At 32.5% G+C, this 18,469-nt stretch overlaps 1 protein-coding gene across 5 annotated transcripts in view; it reads left to right on the top strand.

Annotated features, from left to right (window-relative positions):
* The window catches only part of GPHN (gephyrin), a 653,508-nt gene that overhangs the window by 344,135 nt on the left and 290,904 nt on the right, over nucleotides 1-18,469 (top strand). For all 5 annotated transcript variants that reach the window (XM_047739307.1, XM_047739308.1, XM_047739309.1 and 2 more), the window contains one exon: nucleotides 13,862-13,956. In XM_047739307.1, the coding sequence (XP_047595263.1) occupies nucleotides 13,862-13,956 (95 nt within the window). The remainder of the gene's footprint in view (nucleotides 1-13,861; nucleotides 13,957-18,469) is intronic.

The raw sequence follows: 18,469 nt of genomic DNA on the forward strand, positions 1-18,469 counted from the left end.
CAGAGGAAATAGCAGATTAGACCAGCAGAAGAATTAGCATACCAAAACATAGTTCTGAGAAAATCACTTTATATTGGAATAATTACATAGATAGATGATGTTCTATAAGTACGGGAGAGACAGACATAAGGTATAAAGAAAGAAATGAGAAGGTCCACACTATATTACATCAAAGCTGCAAAAGAAGAGAATAGAGGAAAGGCAATGATTACAGAGGTGATGGCTATAAATTTACCAGACTGCCGAAAAAACAGGAAACCACATGTCCTGGAGGTATAGTATAAATTGAGAAGGATAAATAAAATAGATGCCTGAATACATTAAAGTGAAACTTCAAAACCAAAATAAAAGAGATTCTTAAAGCCAGAGAAAAAGGATAGATCACTTACAAAGGAATGACAGTAGACTTTTAAACAACACTGGAATAAAACAGATAGGAAAAGAATATCTTCTAAATATTGAAAAAGTTATATCAAATATTTTTATACAGGTTTTCATTTCATGTTGTAAATATGTGAAGTGTCTCTTTTGAGATTCATAATGTAATACAGAAATTTGTTCTAAAATTTTGGATAGAAAACAGATCATATTTACTAGGAAAACAATATATCAAATCATAGGATGCCATGTACCTATTCAATTTGTGGTTTTATATTAAAAGTTCTAAAGTGTTTTCTTGATGAAGATAGCGTATTTCAAAACTGAATTAAATAAGCATTGTTTTATTTTCTCTTCCTAATGTATTCAATATTGTCATTTTTTTCTACTGCTCCATGCCTTTTCATTTCTATGTTTTAGGCAACAACTTTTTAAAATCTTGTTTATCACAGGGGCAGTGAATGTCTCACTTGATTAAGTGTCTGACTCTTGATTTTAGCTCAGGTCTTGATCTCACAGTTGTGAGTTTGGGTCTCATGTTTGGCTCCACACTTGGCTTGGAACCTACTTAAATTTAAAAAATAAATAAAAAATAAATGAAGTAAAAAAATCTTTTATTACATAATAAAAATAGTATTTTAATATGATAATATAATAAAAGTTTTGCTCCTCCCACATAATAATTTTGCCTCTAACATAATAATTTTATAATTCTATTTAATTAAAAAATTGGAAAATCCTGAAACCAACCTGTACAATGATCTTAATATGTTAGGACTGAAAACAATATCCAAAACATGGAAAGAGCCCAGATGTCCATTAACTGATGATTGGATAAAGATGTGGTATATCTATACAATGGAATATTACTCAGCCATCAAAAACAATGAAATTTTTAAAAAATGAAATTTTGCCATTTGCAATGAAGTGGAAGGAACTAGAGTGTATTACGCTAAGCACAAAGACAGAAAGACAAATACCATCTGATTTCAGTCATATGTAGAATTAGAGAAACAAAACCCATGAACATAGGGAAAGGGAAGGAAAAATAAAATAAGGATAGAGAGGGAGGCAAAGCATAAGAGACTCAAATATAGGGAACAAATTGAGGGCTACTGGAGGGGAGATGGGTGGGAGGATGGGGCAATTGGATGTGGGCATTAAGGGGGGCATTTGATATAATGAATACTGGATGTTATATGCAACTGCTGAATCACTAAATTCTATCCCTAAAACTAATACTACACTGTATGTGAACTAATTCAAATTTAAATAAGGTCTTGAAAGAAAAAAATGTCAGGATTGAAAACTCACTCATTTTTGAGTCTTAGGTCAAGTTATCTATTGTTTAACAAAAGCAGTGTCCTTTTATCTTTAAAGATTTATGCCTGAATATGTCATATTAGACTCAAAACATTATAATGTTTCATATTGCTCTGAGGTAGCACTTAAGTAATTCCAAGCTTGCTTCTCAGTTATGGTAATGACCCTTATCATTTGTCCCCTGCTTTAATAATCTTAACCACTTTTCACAGACTAATGTTTTGATTTCTATTACTACTTACTTAGTTTCCTGGCCTACCTCTCTGAATGACACAAGAACAACTCAGATTTAATCTCCATTTTTATAACTAACTTTTAGACCTACATTTGCCCTGATTGATTTAGGCCAGATTTATTTTGAGGTGGGGGAAATGAGTACTATGTCATAATTTTATTCTTTTTTTCTGATTCCTTCCAAGTTTAAACAACTAATGTTTCTTTGATATCTTCTGGTTATTGCTGCTGATCAGAGACAGGTCAGGAAGGTCAAGGAGTAAAATATTCCTTACATTGACCCATCATTTTGTAATATAAAAAAGTTTTAAAAAGATAGAGAATTTGATGAAGCTGTGGTATCTGAAAATTATTCAGAGAAAATTACAAAATGTCTCATAGCTTCTGGGTAATTTGCATTAAGGAAAAAAAAACAAACAAACTGGGAAACCAGGATATGACAGAATCTAGTTTTGCCATTCCCCATATCTCCACCTATTTCTTTGTTTTCTGTACTTTCCCTAGAGGCAAATTCTGATAGATATAGAAGTCTATCCTTCCTATTGTGGTTCTAAGCAAAATGAGTTTCCATCTGCCCCACTTAATGTTGCTTCATTGGGTGTCCTGTGCTCTTGGATACTTAATATTTTATGTGAAGAGAGGACCCGAGTTAACATGTTCATAATTATCTTAATATAAAATAATATTGCTTGGTTACCAAATTTTTCAGGTTTGTTTTAAAAACCTAAATTAAAAAATAAACAGAACCTGATTTTTTAAATATCCTTTGTTGGTTGATTCTTGTGAATTTAGGGGTACAATTTCTAGAGCATATCATTGGGCTAAAATGGGCACCAAGGTAACATTGAAAGAGGAAAGGTTATAAATGAACAACCTCATGGCTGTGTGTGTATGTTGGTATGTATGTTAATAAGCATAATCATTTCTATCCATTATGATTAGATGATGGGATTTGTTTAATGCCAGTAGATACAACCAACTTCCTCTCATTCCTACCATCTGCCCTAATAAAGTCAACTGTTCAGTTTTCTGTAGACTGAACTTGAAGAATTCAGTCCCAATCCTAGACATGTGTGCATTAGCCTCATTTTATGCAATGTAATTTTTTTCTTCAATGATGAACTCTATTTTGACTTTTCTTAAATCTCAGTCTTTAAGGCAACATAGGCTTCATTTGGATGGCTAAGTACCTTATTCTAAGTACTATAGTATAAATGTTCTGAAAGAATCAGCAATCCTCAAAGTTTAAATTACAGATCCTGATTTGGAGATATTAACCCCAAATTCCACACCCCCCCAAAAAAAAAAGTGTGCGTGTATATATGTGTGTATGTGCACAAGTCTATAAAAATAACGATTCCTTGGAAGAACCTCATAGAATAAAATAGTACTTTTATACATGTTTTTCAAATTAGAGTATATGTGAAAACTGTTACTTAATTTTCTAATATATTTTATATTTATGATTTTTTTTTACATTTCTGTGGTTATACCTTTTTCAGGGGCAAAGGATAGCTGCACTTCTTTTTAGGACAGTGTTTAAAAATTAGGCCTCTGGCTATTTTTAAGTTTCTTATTAAGAGATTTTTCTTTCAATAAAATAAAGGTAAAGATTTCCTTCATCTAATTTATGGCCATTTTATTTAATAAATAATGTCTTCTTCCTTTTTTATTTCTTCCAGGTTATAACTCAACTGAATTTTTTAATCCATTCTTGTATATGTGGAGGCTCTTAAAAACTAAATTTTTCTACTATGAAGTATAATAATAGTTGATGGAAAATGAGTATGTTAAGACCCCTATGTTTAATATGAAAAAAGGACCATTAACTTGAATTGAGTGGAGCATTGCCTCTTTGTGTTACCTTATTTTTCACCACCCTGAGTCTTATTCCCATACTAACAGCTGTTGTTTTTACAGCTTTAATTTTTAGTGTATGAATGTTAGGAAAATTTAAAAATTAATATAAAGTTATGGACACATTTTTTCATCTTTGCTTAGGTACATAATCACATTACTGTTTTCTTCCAAGATTTTATTTATTTATTTATTTATTTATTTATTTATTTAATAGAGTCAGGGGAGGGGAGCAGAGAGAGAGGGACAAGCAGACAATGTATTGAACACAGAGTTCAAGGTGGGGCTTGATCCCACAACCCTGAGATTGTGTCCTGAGCTGAAATCAAGAGCCAGACACTTAGCTGATTGTGACAGCCAGATACCCATGCATTTTTCTTTTCTGTTGAACTGAGGCAAAAGCATAAATCAGGAGGTACTATTAGCTCTTTTTCCTTCAAAAGATATTTTCTATCTTCTCACATTCTTTTCCCAGTTTCCTTCAGAGGTATGGTAATGTTCAAGGCTATCTTCCTGGTAATCAGTGTCTTCAAAACTGCTACTCTAGATAATTCTTCACTAAGTTTTCAAAATAGTTGCTGGCATGTTGCATTTTTCAGACATCTTCTGGTAATCCATACACATTCAAAATCAGAGAAGATACACTCCTCTGATAGCTTCTATTCTGCACTCTTTCTTATAGAACTATTAAGTTTTCACAATTGCTTTGGTGATAACAATTTCTACAACATAGGTAATTTTAGATTTATGTTTTATTATAAATAATAGTACCTAACATTTCTTAAGTATTTGATATGTATTGGAATAATACTAAGTATTTTATATGTTTTATTGCATTTAAGCAGAAGAAAAAAAGATCATTCCTGTGTCCAAAGGGTGCAATGGCTTATAAACTGAAAGCATACAATAATAGATTAATGGATTAAGTTCAGATCAGAGTCTATAGGTCTTAGATCCTTTCTGGAGTTTTCTATTGATTTACCCTGTGGAATTGAATTAGTCATAGATTTTATAAAAAGAGAAGTAATAAATCTCTGTATTATGTAATGCAGGAATATGTTAACAATTTAAATAGAAGATATCAGTAGATGTTTTATAAGAAAAGCACCATAAATAAAAACTTATAATTATTGAATTATGTAGTTAAATAAATATTACTCGTGTTTAGCTCTCCAATGTAGTAAGAGAAATAAGAGGCTTTGTCAGAGCATTCTAAACTTAATGTAGTATATTAGTTATCATACCAATATTATATTGTGACATCCTTTCAATTAGCTAAAAATGTTTTATAGTTTTAACACTTTAGTTTTGTAAGAAGAGTAACAAATATCATTAACCTTTTTTATGAACTGAAAACGAGGGATAAATTCCCAGAGGCAGAAAAACATAAGCTGATATTCATTTAATATGTGAGCAATGAAGGACTCTTAGGTTATAGATGGTAAATAAAAAGCCTGATTATAAACTGAGACATTATTGATGAAGTTTTAGAATATAGATGAGGTTCAGTGGGGTAGAGTCCGGAGCCCTTGACCAAGAAGGAACTCTTGAGATACATTTGGTGCAAAATGGTAGTTTATTAAAGCATGGGGACAGAACCTATGGGCAGAAAGAGCTGCCCTGGACTTGTGAGGGGTGGCAGGTTATGTAAGATGGGGTTGAGGGAGGTAAGGAAAAAGGGAGATTTCAAAAGAACTTTCATATGCTAAAGAGGACCTACAATATACTGGATACCAGATGCCTTGCCATTGTCAAGGTCCTTTTCCCCTTCTTAGCAAGTTATTAACATTAAGATAGTTGGGAGATCCCTAAAGAATATCACATACTTCCCACCCAAGGAGTGGGGGTGGGGGCAAGTTGCAGGGTGTCAGCCTTTAGCTTTGTCCTCAGCCAGCCTCCTGTTCCCTCATCATTAGTAGCTTTATGATCAATCTTTAGATGAGCAAAACTGTAGAGCAACTGATTTAATTCAAGCTACAGCATGCCTTAAGCTTTAAATACTTAAGTGTATACATTTTTCTCTCATCTTTACTAATGGAACTTAGTTAAATTTATCTCAAAACAACAGAAATATTGGATTTCTTTCTTTTTAGGAAGGACTTACTCATTTTCTCCTTTCCCAGTTGGCTTCTAATTTTAAAACTGAGGGTGGTATGAGATGACAAAATACAAGACTTTATAATGATAATTAAAATAGAAAGGAGCTGTTTCTGCTTTTTTCTCTCTCAGCAGGTCTTCCACTCATCCCACTTCCTTTACTTCACCTATTTCTTGTTCCCCTCACTTTATCACATGTGCCTATTTTGGTGAGAATCTAGTTTTGCAGGATGAGAACTTTAAACGTAATAATTACATGTGCTTAATGTAGATACTATATAAAGAGGCCACAGTGAGAATTATTACATTTTAGGGCAAAAGAGCAAAGTTTTAGGCTTTCGAAAATCAGTTGGCAGTGAGCCATTTGCAAGTACTACATATAAGCCTAAAGTAGGAGCTTTTATTCTCAACTTGTATGTTTAAGCACAGTTAGTTATGTTGTTATATGAATACTAAAATTCGCATTGCTTTAGGTATACCAAGTAATTATGTGTCATCATTAGTAAAGTAGAAATTCAATGTATAGTTTGTTTTTTTTCTTAGGCAGCTGTTATGTCTCTGTTTATATTATACACTACTAACTACATGAGAATAGAGACTGGGTAATGTTCTCACCAGTTGACTAACCAGACAGTCCCCTTTTAGTACAATTTCAAATTGTATCATCTTTCAACTTCATCTTTCTTCAGATGTGAGAAATAGGATATTTTCCTATATCTATATATCACTTCTGAGGAGCATGAATGAATAAGATTTTTTCCTATATAGATTAAAAGACATATGCAGGAGTGCTTGGGTGGCTCAGTTGGTTAAGTGCCTGCCTTTGGCTCAGTTCATGATCCCAGGGTCCTGGATTTGAGCCCCACATCAGGCTCCCTGCTCAGCAGGGAGTCTGCTTCTCCTTCCTTAGTATCTCTCTCTTTCTTTCAAATAAATAAATAAATTCTTAAAAATAGAAAAATAAAAATAAAAGATATATGAACCAACACTTTAAACTTTACAACTTTTCTTTCTACACAGTGAGTTATTTTTCTTCTTTATCAAACATTAATTTGATAATCTTTATTGTTTTTCACATAATGCCAAAAATGAATAAATGTATATTGCAGATATAAAAAAATACTAATAATCCATAGAAATATCACTATTCTTTCACCTTTCCTGCAATGAGATGTAAAGTACTGCTATTCATACACGTGGAATATGAAGATAAGTATTCTCATGAAAATCTGTTATACAAATAATTTTCTCATCTGAGTTCCCTGATTTTTTGTTTGATAATTTGATTATCTTCCTCTCCTTCTGCCCCTGCTCTCTTTCTCTTGCTCTCTTTACCCCTCTTGCTCTCTCTCATGTGCTCTCTCTCTCTCACTCTCTTTCTTTCTAATAAATAAAAATTTTTAAAAAATAATTTAAAAAGATAAATAAATCCTTTGGTTGAGCTAGATAAATTGGTTGGCTTGCTTTATGGGCCATACTATACAAGAAAGGCTTATCTTTAAACATTAGAACCTTACTTAGTATGGTGATATGTTAACTCTGTGACACTTAATGGGGAACTGTTTTTCAATTGTGGTACTCTTGGCATCTCATGCTCACTGCAAAGTATATGTTTATTGAACAGAAAGGAAGATGACATTGCTGCAGTACTTAAATTTTTACTCTTTCATGTTTCCTCTGTACAATTAAACTGTCTCCTTTGATCTGTCATCATATCAAGATTTTATTTAAACATTCTGTAACTTTAACTGAAAAACAAAATGGGATTATCTCCATTTTGAAGTTTTCTATGTCCAGGAGTGGAAGAAGATGTAAATAGTTAAGAAGGCTAAAAACTGAGGAAAATAAATAAATAAATAAATAAATAAGATCATATCTTCCAAGTAAAACTGAGATAACTACCTTCATTCCCTGGTTGCAACTTCTCCTGTGTAACAGTAGCCTTCAATCACTTAGTCACATGTTATGATACACTGATGTGTTATGATTCGTTGAAAGGTGTTTCCAACTAATTTAAAATTAACAAAATATGTAAATGAATATTTTAATTAATTAGAATAAATTCAAGTCTGCCCTTAGAATAATGTGACTCTTCCATTCTGCTCTGTTTCTTTCTTTTTTTTTTTAAGATTTTATTTTTTTTTTATTTTTTATTTTTATTTTTTATTTTATTTTTATTTTTATTTTTATTTTATTTTATTTTATTTTTTATTTATTTTTTATTTTATTTTTGTTTATTTGACAGACAGAGATCACAGGTAGGCAGAGAGGCAGGCAGAGAGAGAAGGGGAAGCAGGTTCTCTGCTCAATGTGGGGCTCGATCCCAGGACCCTGGGATCATGACCTGAGCCAAAGGCAGAGGCTTTAACCCACTGAGTCACCCAGGCGCCCCTAAGATTTTATTTATTTATTTGACAGAGAGAGATCACAAGTAGGCAGTGAGACAGGCAGAGAAGGGGGGCGGGGAAACAGGCTCCCTGCTGAGCAGAGAGCCCCATGCAGGGCTAGATCCCAGGACCCTGAGATCATGACCTGAGCTGAAGGCAGAGGCTTAACCTACTGAGCCGCCCAGGTGCCCCTGCTCTGTTTCTTAAATGAGAGAAAAAAGGAGTAGATTTATAGCTGGTGCTCCGTGAATATCCCTAGGAGTTAGTCATGTACAAGTTTTATCCACCATGTATAGTCCTGAGAAAAGAAATTTATTAAAGGTAGCTTCTTTGTACCAAAGGATAGTTATAGAGGCAAGCTCTGAATGGTTAGTTTATTATAACTCTTTTTTAAAGTGTAAAATAAAATTAATGGGTTTGCCCTTTAATCAATAAATTAAGGAAAATTTAAGGCTGTCATTAAACTGCCTATCTTTTATCTAATTTACCTCCTCAGTAAGTCTATATTTACTCTAGTAAAGACTACACACACACACACACACACACACACACACAAGACTCTTCACAGATATTTCAGTCTACTTTACAAAGCTGAATATAAGGTAATCATGAAGATTAGATAAGTGGCATTCCTTCCATCTGCAATGTGCTTTTCTTTCTTTTTTTTTTTTTAAGATTTTATTTATTTATTTGACAGAGAGAGATCACAAGTAGATGGAGAGGCAGGCAGAGAGAGAGAGAGGGAAGTAGGCTTCTTGCTGAGCAGAGAGCCCGATGTGGGACTCGATCCCAGGACCCTGAGATCATGACCTGAGCCGAAGGCAGCGGCTTAACCCACTGAGCCACCCAGGCGCCCTGCAATGTGCTTTTCAAAGTGTGGTCCTTTGACCAGCATTATAAGCACAACCTGGAAACTTGTTAGAAACGTACATTTTGAGGCCCCAACCACTTTCTGATCAAAATCTCTGATCTCTGGGTGGGCCCCAGCAGTCAGTGTTTAACAAGGCATCTAGGAGATTCTGATGCATGCTCAACACTGAGGACCACTTCTCTAACCATATCCTACCTTGATAGAGTAATATTATTAATAACATTATTAGTAACATTATTAGATGGCATTTCAAAGTTTAAGATTATTTAATCAGTAGAAGGCAGTGCAGTAATTGTTAGGACATTTTATTAAGTTTATATAGTCAAGTAACAAGCATATAAATACTAATATATAGATTATAATCTGTTAACAAAAATATGTCTAGAAAAATAAAAGTGCTATACTAAGTGGTTTTTCAAGTCACTATGTGTATAAGGAATTTCTCACATTTACATTTAGCTAGTATGTGTCTTGTACACATTTAAATATCATTGCCTGTTAGCAATAACATTTTTTAAGATTGTTTCCCTATGAAATTAAAATGGATCTAAATTTCATTGACAAGTTCTCTGGGCTATAAAATCATTGTTTATGACACGCTTTTTTTGCAATTTGAACAGTCTTTGAGGCACTTTCGGACTTTAATGTTACCTGGAAAGTGTCATTGATAAAAGAAAAAGATCACATTAAGTGATTTTCCATAGGCAGTTTCATAGTTAAGAAAGTATTTTATAACTTTCCTAGTTTAGAAAGTACTTAGAAGTTAAAGATGAAATGTTCTAAATCCAATTAAACCTTATTATTTTGAACTCTAATGGTTCAGAAAAGGTTATATATGAAGTAGGAATATAAACTTCTGCTATTCCTCAAGGAAAAAAAGAATTTGATAAATAAATAATGTATAAGAAAGTTAGCAACAATTTTAAGCTAATTAAGAAAAAATTTCAGACTTTTAATGGCATTCTTTTTTACCATTGATTATAAATACCCTATTGATAATGAATGCATGTCATCTATTCATTAACAGGCACAGATAAAGCTACATTTATTAAAACCATTCTACTGTTTCTATTTTCTAGGAATTTCGATAGTGTTTTCTCATTTTATTTTAAATTGATTTTTATTCCCTTGCTTTTTGCCTTCTACTTGTACCTTTTCATTTATAGCTTATAGATGTTTTTACCCAGTTCTTACCCTCCTGTCCATCTTCTAATTCCAGCATTTCATTTGGTTGCTTATTGCCTTAGATCCAGTATTTCAGTATTCTACTCCCTATTCCCCACTTGCCAGTGTGCTTACATTTAGGTTCTTGCTCTCCGTTCTCTTTCCCCTCATGTTTGCTTCTCGACCACTGTTTTCTAGGTTTGGTTTCTGGATTTTTGTATTGTTCCTGTTCTCTAACTGGTATAATCAAAACTGCAAGGATATAAGGAGAATTGGAAAGAAGAGGCATAAAGAGAATTGACATGTATTGAATGCCTATTCTATGCTAGGTGATTTAATTCTCATAAAATGTAGGTAGGTTTTATTATTATCTCCATTTTATTCATAAGTACACTGAAGCTCCAAGAGGTTAAATATTTTGTCCTAATTCACAGAGAAACTGAGTAATAGAACTGGGATTCAAACCTATGTTGGCTCATTTATTCATCCTTTTATTCAACAAATATGTATTGAGTATACATAATGTATGTTGGGCACTGTGCTAGGTACTGCAACCCATCCAGCTCTTGCTCTCATGAAGCTTAACTGTGTGCTGGCATTGTCTGACTTCACAGATGGTGATCTTTCTGTTATACCAAACAGCTTTAGAGGACGAGAAAATTAAAAAGGAAATAGGAGGGTTCTGGTGTTTTATGGAAATGCTATATTTGATGTAGATGTAAAAAAGATTATTTCATTCATTATTTAGAATATCTTATCAAAGAGGTTGATTTGTGTCTAGTCCTACAAAGAGTCAAACAACTTCAGCACTCACCACTATGGACACTGGTGCCTTTTAAATGGCATCACCACAGTGCATACTTTCCTTTTATGTTCTCAAATAAAGAAAATTTGTGTCTATAGGCCCAAATTATCTAGAAGGTTCACCATTATTAATTGTACTCCCTAAATTATGTTTAGAAAAAGATGAAGACTTCTGTGTAAAGAATACATTTTTTCATCCATCCATCCATCATCCATACAGTCATTAATATTCTGAAAAATATTTAGGATGGTTTGCCCAAATACGCAAAATACAACAGAACTTTTAATAAAATAAATATGGGGAAATAAGGCAAGGAAAAATAAGATGAAATTAAGCTGTATTCTGTACTAGAAAGTGTCCATAGACTTGTCTCGTTTTCAAGGGTAACTTGATTCACAAGCATTACAATTTTCTAGAAAGACCAAAAAAAAAAATGTGGTGGCACAGGGCAGTACCAATTCCTAGGTATGACACTTAAGAAAGTTTCTCCAATGGCTCTTCCTAAAGAGGATCAAAGAGAAATGCGGTATATAATGGTCTCAAACACTTCCCGATACAAATACGAGTTTCACTGAACCGTTTTATTGGATCCACTTGCATACAGTAAAACAATTCTTTGGAAAGTGAGAAAAGGAATTCTAGGTAGACCACTGTGGCCTGACCAAATCTGATGGTGTCTTTTAGAGAATCTATAGAAATTAGTGAATTGCATCTCTTGTAGGTAATTTTCATATGTAATTTGTCAATCGGTTTTTTCATGTAGTAGGTGACATTGAATTTACACACTCTTTGAAGTGTGTTTTATTCACTACTGTAACATCAATGCCTAGAATAATACCTAGTACATAGTAGATGCTTAATAAATATTTGTTGTATGGATGGTTAAATGTTGGTATTTGAAGTATCTATTTAAGTCAAAGACTTCTCCTCAGCTATTTTTATATTTTTTTCATTTGCCCTTAAATAAAGTGTGCTGATACACGTTGGAGTACATCATCTTTACGTGATCCCAAATTCACTAAATGTTGAACATTGTTTATGTGACTTTTTCAAGCCCTATTGAAAGAATTCTTTTAAGATTGTTCTCAGTAATATTACAGGCTTGATTTTTTAGATGCTAAGATTTTACAGTCTCTTAAAAAAGTTATAAACATCAATAAAGCAGTTTGTAATAAAGGAATAATGTTACTTCTCAGGAGACCTCAAAATCATACCAGATAATTTTAATTTGGAAAACAATAGGTTCTGTATAATGCTAGCTTGACATTTCTTAGCTATATATTTAAATGAAAGGAATTAACTCCCAAACTTAGGAATTTAAGAATCTCTTAGAGAATTTAAAAACTTTCTATTTTTAAGGCAGGTTTTAATGAAAATCAAAATGGTAGTGTTAAAATTTCCTTTTTAAAAATTATTTTTATTAACATATAATGTATTACTTGCTTCAGGGGTACAGGTCTGTGAATCCTCAGTCTTACACAATTCCCAGCACTCACTATAGCACATACCCTTCCCAAGGTCCATCACCCAGCCACTCTATTCCTCCCCTCCCTGTGTTAGTATTTCTTTAGAATTTCTGCCATTGTTAAATTCTGCATTATGCTGGGATTCATTGGACCAATAGACCACATTAATTCTGGTAATTCTTTATTCTATATAATTATAAGGTATTAATAACTAATTTATATGCATCTTAAAAATTTATAAGATTGACCAGCATCTAACACATACTTGAAGCGTTTTAGTTTGCCAAGTCCTTAACCTAAATTTTGCCCAGCACTACAATCTTATTTAATACTATCCTACTACTTCTAATAAAATACTTAAAAAATCAACCTTTCTCTATATTCGTCCATAATTTGCCTTTTATTTCATTTATCTTTCTTCTTACTTACTGGAATAGTTTATTTTGCAAGCTTTCTTCCTATATTGCTCCCAATTATTGTAACCTGTTAACATCTATAGTAATAGAGAATTAGGAATGGATTCGATCATGTATTTCATGCATAACTTTTAGCCTAAAGCATATCTTTACCATCACAATATAAATATATACCTATTTTGATTGACCTTTAGAAAATTAAATTTTCCTGTCTTCATTCTCTTATTTCAGGTTTAACCACACTTGTCTTGAGAACGCCCTATCTTAAAACTTAATGTTGTATAGTGAAAGCCTATCACTTCGTTGATTCTTTTTTAATATAACAAGATATGTAATTTGTATTGAAAATATAGAAGATGGTAAATTGAGTTTTCTTCTACCCAATACGTGAGAAAGTTGACATGGTGACTTCCTGAGTTCGCTTTAATGATTATATCATAAAATCATAGAGATGGGAGAGACACAAAATGATCTCAGGTTTTAGGGATTAATTATTTCATAGGTAATGTTCAAAAAGTACCCTATTTCTTGCTCTATGAAAATCAGTTGTGCTATTATAGCAATCTAAGGCTACATCTTAAAATTTAGGTTATTAGATGAGACTTAGCATCAAAAACCTCCGAGTTATAAGAGATAAGAAGGGTCTGCTAATATATAAAGTTCCCTGGATATCCTGGTTCTTAGCTTTTATTCACTGGTCCCAAAGAACTGAGTCTTGATATCTTAAAAACAATGTTTGGGGAACTACAAAGTATGGTCTATAGGAAGCACGATTTATAATTATTTTTAAGTTAATTTTACTACTCTGCCTTCCTTCTTTTTGGCTACTTTCACTCAGTCTGCTATTTAATCTTTAATTTCAGGCCACAAAAGAAGTAATAGAACGGGAAGCGCCAGGGATGGCCCTGGCAATGCTGATGGGATCACTTAATGTTACACCTCTGGGCATGCTCTCTAGGTAAGAAAGTCATTAACATGTTGCAAAGAAAATTAATTCCATACCACTAATCACTACAGTAGACTGATGAATGCAAGAAACTTCAGTTAATAACACCTAAATTTGCTCCCTTTTTTTCCCCAGAGTTAAGAGTCTTAGTATCCTGTCTATGTAAATCTTGACCATTTTCCTTCAAGTTTTTTTTTTACATATTATGTTTAAACTTTTAGAAAATATTATAATTTGCTAAAAGGTGTCAGTCCTAACCCAAAGAGTCCAGTTTACTAAGATGTAAAATTATTTTTGTGTGTGATTATTTATAATCATCAGTTAACATTCATTAATTGTCATCAAATGCTAATTTAATAAAACAAAACAGTAGAGGGTTTTTTTCAATAAGTTATTCTCATGTTAGGAATTTGTAAATAGGCATATTCATGTATGGTCATAAAAAGAAGCTGGATTAATAATATATTGGTAGTATATGTTAGTATATTTAACACTATGCCTTTATTGACATAGATGTTGACATCCATTCCCTGTGTGATGTTATTGTTTTACTAACTGTTAGATTAAAATCTCCTTTAATGATGACAACATACATCATTTAAATTAAAGACAGACCTATCAACTCAGTGAGAATTTGTTGATTTAATGACCATTGAATAATAGTGGATCTCAGAGCAAGCTAAAAATACACAGCAACTTTATAATTGCATGGTTTCATAATCATTACGTATAACCATTTATTCATCCTGTGTGCAATATGAATACAAAACTAAGTATATCTACATAACACATGGAATATGAATCATAATGCCTTTTCTGTTACTTAGACAGGGTTTATATCCCATTAATAGCAGACACTTGAAGCACAACTACAGGAAAATGTGAATTGGTCATTAGTTACTATATTCTTTTTGCTATTACAGGTACTATAACATTTAATTTAAGTAAGAGCAAAAATGAATTACAATAACATGTAGAAATTTTAAATGTAAAAGTCCATGCTGATCTTTAAGTAACTTACATTGATTCTTTCATGCTGTTCTTTATTTTTTTTTTGTAAGATTTATTTTTTTTTTTCCAGAGAGTATAGTGGGGAAGGGCACAGAAAGAAGGAGAGAGAAACACAAGCAGACTCCATGCTGATCACAGAGCCCAACATGGGGCTTGATCTCATGACCCTGAGATCACATCTGAGCCAAGAGTGAGAGTCAGACACTCAGTCGACTGTTCTACTCAGATGCCCCTATGCTTCTCTTTTTTTTAACTAATATTACCTATACTTCTGAGGTCAAGGGTCACATTTGATCCCTTTTCTCTATGGAATTAAGTACTGCCTTTGAACATAAAAGAACTCTTTCTTGGCATGCAAGGATATAGTCAAGAAAAAATTGAACTTCTCTTTTTGTAATAAAAATCTAATTCAGCAAACGTAATAATACTCTGTTTGCTAGGCCCCATATTAACCATCAGGGATACTAAGGATAGAAAGAAAATTAAGACATGGTCCTCATTTTAAGGATCCCACAGTTTAGCTGGAGAAATCATTCTTTGCAGCTGTTAAAGTAACTCTTTAGAGCTTTCTTGATCCAATATAGAAATAGCACTTTTTGTTTTCTTGAAAGATTTTCCTGGATTAATTCCTCTTCTCCCTTCTGAATCCACATAATCGCTGAGGACTGGACTGCTGAGTGAATGGAAAATTAATCAGCAGGAGTTGATTCTAAGTACTTTGGAATAAGTCCATCATCTTTATGCTGAAGGCTTTGAAAATTAAAGTAAATATGCAACATGGTAACAGATTCTTTTGGCTTTTTTTTTCTGTTCATTGCTGACTAAACTCAGAGTTTATTTACAAATTTAAAACAGAGAGAGTAGTCTATGTGAGTTATACATAAGAAATTGGAATATTTTCCCAAATGTTCATTTTTTTGTGAACATTTTCTAGGTCTTTTTAAAAATTATCATTTTAAAACAGCCATGATTATATCGATGCTTCCTTTCTACAGCATTTTCACCTTGTATGTACTTTGAGCTTTGTACATGCTTCTATTATAGCACATGCTATATTTGTAATTATGTACTTATTTGTATCGCCTAATTTGTATGAAATCCCTAAGAACAGGAACTTTTCTCTTATTCATTTTTATATCCTCAGATTCCAAAACAATTGACACGTAGTAAGAACTCAAAAAATGTTTATTGTTATAATTACTGTTGATAAATCAGTGTTTCATCCTAATTCTATAGAATTTTTTTTCAAAGTAATATATCAAAATTGTTATCTTGCCTTCCTATTTTTATCTCTAGACAGTAGCATTAAATAAAAACATCTTTTTAAATTACTAAATCTGTTTAAAATGGTTTTCATCTGTGTGATGAAATATCCTCCAGTTTTTTTGTGCAAGTCAGTTACAAGATAGTATCAAGTAATACTTAAGACCATCTTCTCTGAAGCCAGACTGCTTGGGTTCCATTCTGGCTCTACTGTTTACTAGCTACTTAACATTTTTGAGGGATTTTTTTCCTCTTCTACATATGAGGATGTTAATAGTACTAACATTTTTGGTTTAGGTGAATTCATATAAATTGCTTAGAACAACAACTAATTCATAAGTCTTATTTAAGTGTTGATCACTGTTGTGCTGTTATTGGCTGAGAGCAAGTATGCTGACATAACCTTCTAATAACTTTCCTTCTTCTGGAAATATCTTCATTTTACCTTCATTCCTGAAGGATATTTTCACTAGATACAGAATTCTGGATTGGCAGTCATTTTCTTTCAGCACTTTAAAAAATATTTTTCCACTGTCTTCTGGCTTTGTGTCTTCTACCAAATTTAAGTGATTCACAGAAAGCAATGCTAACAGGGAATCTTATAGCTGTAAATGGGTTAAGAAAGAAAACCCTTGTTTTTTACATTAAAAAAAAAAATCTCATGAGATGCTTGGGTGGTTCAGTTGGTTAAGCATCTGCCTTTGGGGCAGGTCATGATCCCAGAGTCCTAGGATTGAATCCCGCACTGGGCTCCTTGCTCAGTGGGGAGCCTGCTTCTCACTCTACCTGTCACTCCCCCTTGCTTGTGCTCACTTGCTCGCTCTCTTTCTAACAAATAAATAAAAGCTTTAAAAAAAAAAAAAAAGGATCTCAGAAACAACTACATAACATTAAAATTTAAGGAACTTGACAAAAGAACAAATTAAATCCAAAGCTAGCAGATGGAAGAAAATAAAGATTAAGGCAGAAAGAAAGAAAATAGAAATGGAGCAATAATAAAGAAAAATCAGTTTAAATATTGACTCTTTGAGAATCAACAAAACTGAAATTTTTAGCTATATTGACCAAGAAAAAAAGGAGATGGACTCAAATTACTATACTCAGAAACAAAAATGAGGACATTACAGCCAACTCTATAGAGATAAAAAGGACTATAAGAGAATACCATGAACAACTGTATGTCAATAAATTGGATACCCTAGATAAAATGGAAAAATTCCTAAAAACACAAAACCTACTCAGATAGAATCAGGAAAAAAAAAATAGAAAATCCATATAAATCTGTAATTAATAATGAGTTTGATTCAGTAATCAAAAACTTAACCTAAAATAAAATGACTGTACTAGATGGCTTCACTGGAGAACTATACCACACATTTAAAGGAAAACAGTCACCAGTCCTTTTCAGACTCTTCCAAAAAATGGGAAAAAAAGGAAATACTTCCTAACTAATTCTATGGGATCAGCACTGCCTTGATACCAAAGCCCAACAAAGAACTGCAAGAAAACTATAGACCAGTATACTTTATGAACATTGATGTAAAAATCTTCAACAAAATGCTAGCAAAACAAATTCAGCAGTTTATTAAAAGGAATATATACCATGAGCAAGTGAAATATATCCCTAGAATGCAAAGATGGTTTCAACATATGAAAAGCAATCAATGAAATATACCACATACAGAAAAAGCATTTGACAAAATTCAGCATGTTTTCATATTAATGAAACTCAATAAACTGGGAATAGAAGGAAACTGCCTTAACATAATTAAGGCTTATATTTAAAAACATACAGTTAACATCATAATGGTGAGAGACAAAACTTTTGCTCCAAAGTAAGAATAAGAGCAGGATGCACACTTTTGCTACTTTCATTAAACATACTATTAGAAATTGTAGCCAAAACATTAGGCAGGAAAAAGAAATAAAAGGTTTCTAAATTAGGAAGGGAGAAGTAAATTTATCTGTTTGTCTTGATCTTATTTGTAGAAAACCTAACAATTCTACACACACACACACTCTCTCTCTCTCTCTCTCTCTCTCTCACATACACACACACCCAATTAGAACCAATACCTATATTCAGCAGAGTTAAAGATATATAATCAATATGCAAAAATCAGTTGTGTTCCCATTCATAACAATGAAAGATGCAAAAAGGAAATTTTGAAAACAATTCAACTTAAAATTGCATCAGAAAGAATAAAATACTTAGTAATTAACTTAATCAAGGACGTGAGAGACGTGTACA

This window comes from Lutra lutra, chromosome 7, assembly GCF_902655055.1.
Source record: "Lutra lutra chromosome 7, mLutLut1.2, whole genome shotgun sequence".
In the NCBI taxonomy this organism is placed as follows: Eukaryota; Metazoa; Chordata; class Mammalia; order Carnivora; family Mustelidae; genus Lutra; species Lutra lutra.